A 6248-nucleotide genomic window follows, 5' to 3' on the forward strand; every position below is an offset into this window, starting at 1 on the left:
ATAATAATAATAATAATAATAATAATAATAATAATAATGCTTTCTAATTGATGTATCAATACCAGCAGATGACAACGTTTCCCTAAAAGAAATGGAAAAACTTTCAAAATACAAAGACCTGGAAATAGAGGTAACTCGAATGTGGAATCTAAAACCAGAAACAATTCCTATCATAGTAGGTGTCTTAGGTATAATAAAAGAATATTCAGACAAATACATAACAAAAACACCAGGACTTACAAATATATATAACATACAGAAAATTGCACTACTGGGCACTGCACACATCCTACGCAAAACACTTTCAATACAGTAACCATAAGAGCATCACAGCAAACCACAGCACACACCCAAGGCGCACAGTGCTGCGCTCGGTAGTGAAGTGAAAGCACGTTAAAAAAAAACTACTGAATAATAATAATAATAATAATAATAATAATAATAATAATAATAATAATAATAATAATTATTTATTTACAGGATATTCTGGAGAATGATGACATTAAACTAGACTGGACATTTAAACAATCTCTACTTTCTGACCTGGTCAATGTAAGTATTACCTTTAAGTAGAAAAAGTCACCGAATCGCGTGACTTTATGCTTCTTTCTAGAACACAAATGCAATACGTTAATTTGCGCTTGATATATACACCTTCACATTTCGTTATATTATCGAAAGAGATATTTGATCTGATATGAGGCTAAATGTTAAAAGCTAAAAGCTACATGCTAAAAGAAAAGTATGTATATTTCTTTAACACATATGGAAGTGGGGTGGAGGCACAATGGCCCAGTGGTTTGGGCAGCGGACTCGCGGTCATAGGATCGCGGTTTCAATTCCCAGACAGGGCGTTGTGAGTGAAAACACCTAAAGCTCTACGAGGCTCCGGCACGGGATGGTGGCGAACCCTGCTGTACTCTTTCACCACAACTTTCTCTCAGTCTTACTTCCTGTTTCTGTTGTGCCTGTAATTCAAAGGGTCAGCCTTGTCACACTCTGTTTCACGCTGAATATCCCCGAGAACTACGTAAAGGGCACACGTGTCTGTGGAATGCTCAGCCACTTGCATGTTAATTTCATGAGCAGGCTGTTCCGTTGATCGGATCAACAGGAACCCTCGTCGTCGTAACCGACGGAGTGCCAACAACATGGAAGTGGGGCTCCAGCATGGTCGCAGTTCAGTTACTGAAACCAGTGAAAAAGGAAGGAAATGCAATCAGTATTTGAATGTATCTTGTATTTCTAGTTTTTAATTTATAGTTGGAATGGTTAATATTACCTTCAAACACTATATTCTATGTGGTGGTGATTGAATTTCTATATAACTCTCTCTCTTTTCCTCTCTCTCTCTCTCTTCCTCTCTCTCTCTCTCTCCCTCTTTCCTTCCCTCTCTTCCTTTCTCTCTCTCTCTCTAAGTGTATATGAATGTATTTCTAATGCATTTCGTTTTCTGTAAAACTGATTTAGTTTTTCTTAAAAACCTAAGCACACTCAGTATGTATGTAAATAACTCACCTGGAAGTCAATATTTTGAAAGCAGAAAAAGTAGTTGCTTTTCTTTTATTAATTTTGTTTAATAATCGTCAATCTAAATTTTGTCTTCAAACTTTTTAGCGATTTAGATATTAGAGCGAACATTTAATCAATCATTTATTATGTTTGAGATACACATTTCCTTCCAAAAATGTGTCAAAATCTTGCTCTGCGTTTTATGTTTTTCCTTTAAAACCATTTCGCTAAATATATGTTGAAACGCACTAAAGTTGTTAGTTTTTTTCCGCAAAATATCCTTGTGAAAAAAGGATGCTTCTTATTCGGAGTTACATCTTATACGCCTGTAAATACATCAACATATTAAACCAAATTTCCCTCAAACCACGCTCTACATTCTTTAAAAAGACAAGTGTACATTGATTGCAGTAATACTAGATACACTGCATCTGAATTCCAGACGGAGCAGTCACAGTTGTTGTATCATTGATCAAAGGTTTGCTCGAAGAATTCTGACCTAGGGTAAACCGGAAAATAAAGCAAGCCAATAAGAAAGCCTCTACACGGTTGTTTGATCTGCCAGAAATAGCTGTCTATTTCTCCCCAAATCACTCCTTACTGTCTTGAAAAGTAAAAGACATATCGGATGTTGTAATCCTTCATAGATTACATCAATCGATTGATCAATCAGTCAACCAACCAATTAACCAACTAACCAATCAATCAACCATCCAATCAGTCAATCAATCAGTCAGTCGATCAATCACTCAATCATTTAACCAGCCAAGCAATCCAACTAACAATCACTCAACTAATCAGTCAATAAGCCAAAACAAACTATCAGTCAATCAAGTAAGTAAGCAACCAACCAATTATTCAGTCAATAAGTCAATCAATCGATCATCCAATCACTGAATCAACCAACAACTCAATCAATCAATCACTCAATCAACCAACCAAATTTATATTCAATCAATCACTCAATCAATCAATCTACCAGTCAATCAATTACTCAATCAACCAATCACTTAATCATTCAGTCACACAATCAGCTAATCACTCAAAAAATAACTTCGACAAGACTAGTGGCAAAAAACACTGATGATTCGTGCTACATTGCATGACCAGATAATGACGATGTTATACAACGAATAGGGTGACTTCAATATATTTTCCCCTGAATTGTTACCGTAAAAGATTTTAGAGGTGTTTTATTTTAAAATCAGAAATATCAACACGGTGAAAATTTAACTAAAGAAAAATTCGACGGGAATGTACTATTGTTTTTTTTATTTAAAATTCTTTTATGAATGATTCTTGAATGTTTCAGTAGATACTTGTTGCATTTTCAGATTTTATTTTAGCTGTTGTTGCTGAACTGGTCAGCCGTAACAGAAAATCTATAATCGAAGTTATCCGAGCCATGATTACTCGTCCTTTTCTCGAGCATTGCATAGCTGGGACTGCATCTTCTAATGTGTATCCCTGTTATCGATAGGGTATCTTGTAATTTGAGGAAGATTTGGTTGCTGTTTCTAGCAAATCGAGCAACCACATAGAGGACATTTCGTCAGCTCGTTTACTAGCGGAGGTGCTGTGCTCATGATCTTTGCAAGCTCTCTTTTCCAGGTTGATGAGATTAATGCGGATGATCCACAGCTCCAGTATTTGTAGGTCAATGTTTGCATGAATGGAAAAGGTATTACAGTCACGGAAAGAAAAAAAAAACCGAATGAAGTGTTTGTCGTGACGTTTGGAAAGACCACTGGGCTGCTGTCTATCCTTTTTCAGGAAATATGATTATATTGTTCGTCCTTCTGGAAGACTACAGAAGTTCACCTTCATCTTCTTTTTAAAGAGTATCAGCAACAGAAGATGCAGTCGCTTCCACTGATTCTACACCTTCCACGTACCCTCACGAACGAAGAAAATGCAGATGAGCATGATGTGATTCCAAGAAGATCGAATCTTGACCTGAATCGAATTTGGATTATAGTAAGGGAGTCCAGTCTCAATCCCTCGTCTCTGAGTTCCTGAATTTGTGGCAAGTACGGGCTGAAACGGCTGAAGGCATACCAGTAGGATGACCAAGGGATTTACATGTCTCACTCTGCTTTGAGGTGTGCGTCCCACAGCGAAATTAGTGGATGTTGCCTTTCTGCTCACTGAAGCATGATCACAAATGGTTGGATTAATCTGTCACAGTTCGCTAGAAATCTAGTTTTCACATATGTAGAGTGAAAAACTCTAAAAGAATTTTAATGAATGTTTAAGACTTGTCGTCTGCTCTCAACCTTGCTCAGCCGACCTGCTAATGCTGTTATTCAGAATGCAGTGCATTACCACATGTAGACAGTTCGCGCGGGCTACTGCTAGGAGACAAAAACAGATGGGTTGTCCTGAAAAAAAATTAAAAGGACATCTAACAATTGGATACTATTCTTCCCTGACGTTCTATATAGCCTTTCAGGAAATATATCATTCTGATGAAGCATCTTAACGCTTCACTCCAACTATCTAAACTGAGTTTGCACACGTAGTTTTACAGTGGCGTGCATAGATATTTTATTGGTTTGCTCCAGATCAGAAGATGAAATATTGGTCTGAGCTCTGTTTGTTTAATCCCTGTTCAAGAAATAGACTTCATGAAGGAATTCAAGAAATGAATATACAGGAATATTTTTTCTTTCATTGCCTTCACCAAAACCAGAGGAGATGAATACAAGACTACAAGACCATTATCAACATAGTGGCTTTGACGTTGTATAAGCATTTAGTTATCAGTGGGTTCGTCTGCAATAGAAAACAGAAGTTCGTCGACTCAAGTGGATTAAAATATCAGATCAATGCTTAAGATATGCTAGTTTTCTTCCTTCTATTCTAAGAACATTTTTAGCAGTTACACTACTGCTGGTGCTTAGAATATGTTTTAATCTTTTAATGATTTAATCTGAGATGGAAGAACTGTTCGTAGAACTGTTCAGGAGTCGCATAGACTACAGATTAAATATATTGAGATAAAGTTTGTGATTAACATTCAAGAAAGCTTAGGCTGAGAGGAAGTTGAGCGGGAAGCTTTATAGGAAGGAACAATGTGCAAGTAATGGGGTGGAGAAAATGCATGGTTTAGGAGAAGTGATTGAAGAAAGGAGTGTGAAATGAATAGGTTAGGATGAAAGGCAGCAGCAGCAGTAGTAGCTGAGCGAGATTGACGGAGAAACCGTCAGGTGTAGCAGCGGAAGAGAAACAAAAAGGGCTCTGTTCAGCAACGTGAAAGTAGTTGGAGAGTGTTAGTGTACAAGAAGTGTTGTTGCTGTTAAGGTAGTGGTGATGTTTAGCCATGAGTTAGTCTCGATTGAGTAGACATATAATCAAAGATACTCTAATTATGACTATTTCATCAGGATGTATCTACATAATCCATAATAGCTTTCATTTCGTAATACATAATCCATAATAGCTTTCCTTTCGTAAAGAGAGTAGGACATGATCTGGCTGCTATAAACAAAAGGTTTAAAAGCGGCGGTATAGAGAGGCCACGTTGTTGGTTTGTAGTCAGTAAACATTTATTTCTACGACTATTGGTCCGCAATTTAAGGCATTAAGGGTGCGTTTAACAAATACTAGAAATGGATCAAAATATTAGGTCACTGCAGAAGATATGGCAGCTCTTTTATTTCAGTTCCAGGAACACTTTATAAATTTCACATACATAGACATAGGCACAGGCGCGCACACACACGGATCATTTTATCATCTCCCTAGTAGTCACAGAGATTGTAACTTGTAAATATTTTTGTTAGCGTGTTTAACAATGGCTTATGCAATCACATTTATATTTACTAATCTAAAGTATTTGCAAGGTTCACCACCACATAGTTCATTCCACAGTAAACTTGAATCACCACAATCTCAACAAAGTCACTATTCTGTCATGATATAAAGAAACTAACTTCGTCGTTCAAAAAAAGGTAAGTTATTGTTCGGCCTATCTAGATCAGACCCATGAACAGAGGTCACGAAAACATTGTTCAATGGAGACATAGCAACCTAGTTTCTTTTAACTATACAAACCCCCAGATCACTACAAATATAAGAGAGAACAGAAATGTATCTAAAACTCTCAATGTCGCTTGAAGTATTAGGACTCACGATATTGTATGATCTCTCGTATCTAGCTCATGTACTTTCTCGCTATAAAAATTAATTTCCAATAAATAAAATAGAGACAGTCAAATTTTCGTCAAACCATTTATTCTAGCCCCAATTTATAGAGCAAATTATTATGCTACCTTTGTACAGTTATAATACCGCAGCTGTTAAATATTAATCACCGAGCAGGCTCAACTGTATTACAGCATCAATGATTCTGCTACAGTGGCGGTATACACCTCAAACTTAATCACTTGCGAAAGTGCTGCCCCTAAGGTGTGGCTGTGTGATAAAAAGCTATCAACTCAACCACATGGTTTCGGGTTCAGTCTCACTGCGTTGCATTTTGGGTGTCTTATACTATAGCTTCGGACTGACCCAAAGCCTTGTGAGTGGATTTGGTAGTCGGAAATTGATAGAAGTTCGTTGTGTGTGTGTGTGTGTGTGTGTGTGTGTGTGTGTGTGTGCGTGTGTGTCTTTGTGCTCGTGATTGTCCCCAGCCACCGCTTGACAACCGATGTTAGTGTGCTTACGTTCCCGTAACATAGCGGTTCGGCATAAGACACCGATATAATAAGTACCAGGCATAAGGAAAAAGTACT

The 6248-nt window shown here is 37.3% G+C and overlaps 1 protein-coding gene across 1 annotated transcript in view; it reads left to right on the forward strand.

The window, feature by feature from the left end:
- LOC106868016 (atrial natriuretic peptide receptor 1) overlaps nt 1-6248 on the forward strand; it is a 100713-nt gene that overhangs the window by 25622 nt on the left and 68843 nt on the right. Inside the window, exon 12 of the mRNA XM_052970332.1 lies at nt 481-552. Coding sequence (XP_052826292.1) covers nt 481-552 — 72 coding nt within the window. The remainder of the gene's footprint in view (nt 1-480; nt 553-6248) is intronic.

The sequence above is a fragment of the Octopus bimaculoides genome, chromosome 9 (assembly GCF_001194135.2).
Source record: "Octopus bimaculoides isolate UCB-OBI-ISO-001 chromosome 9, ASM119413v2, whole genome shotgun sequence".
Classification (NCBI taxonomy): Eukaryota; Metazoa; Mollusca; class Cephalopoda; order Octopoda; family Octopodidae; genus Octopus; species Octopus bimaculoides.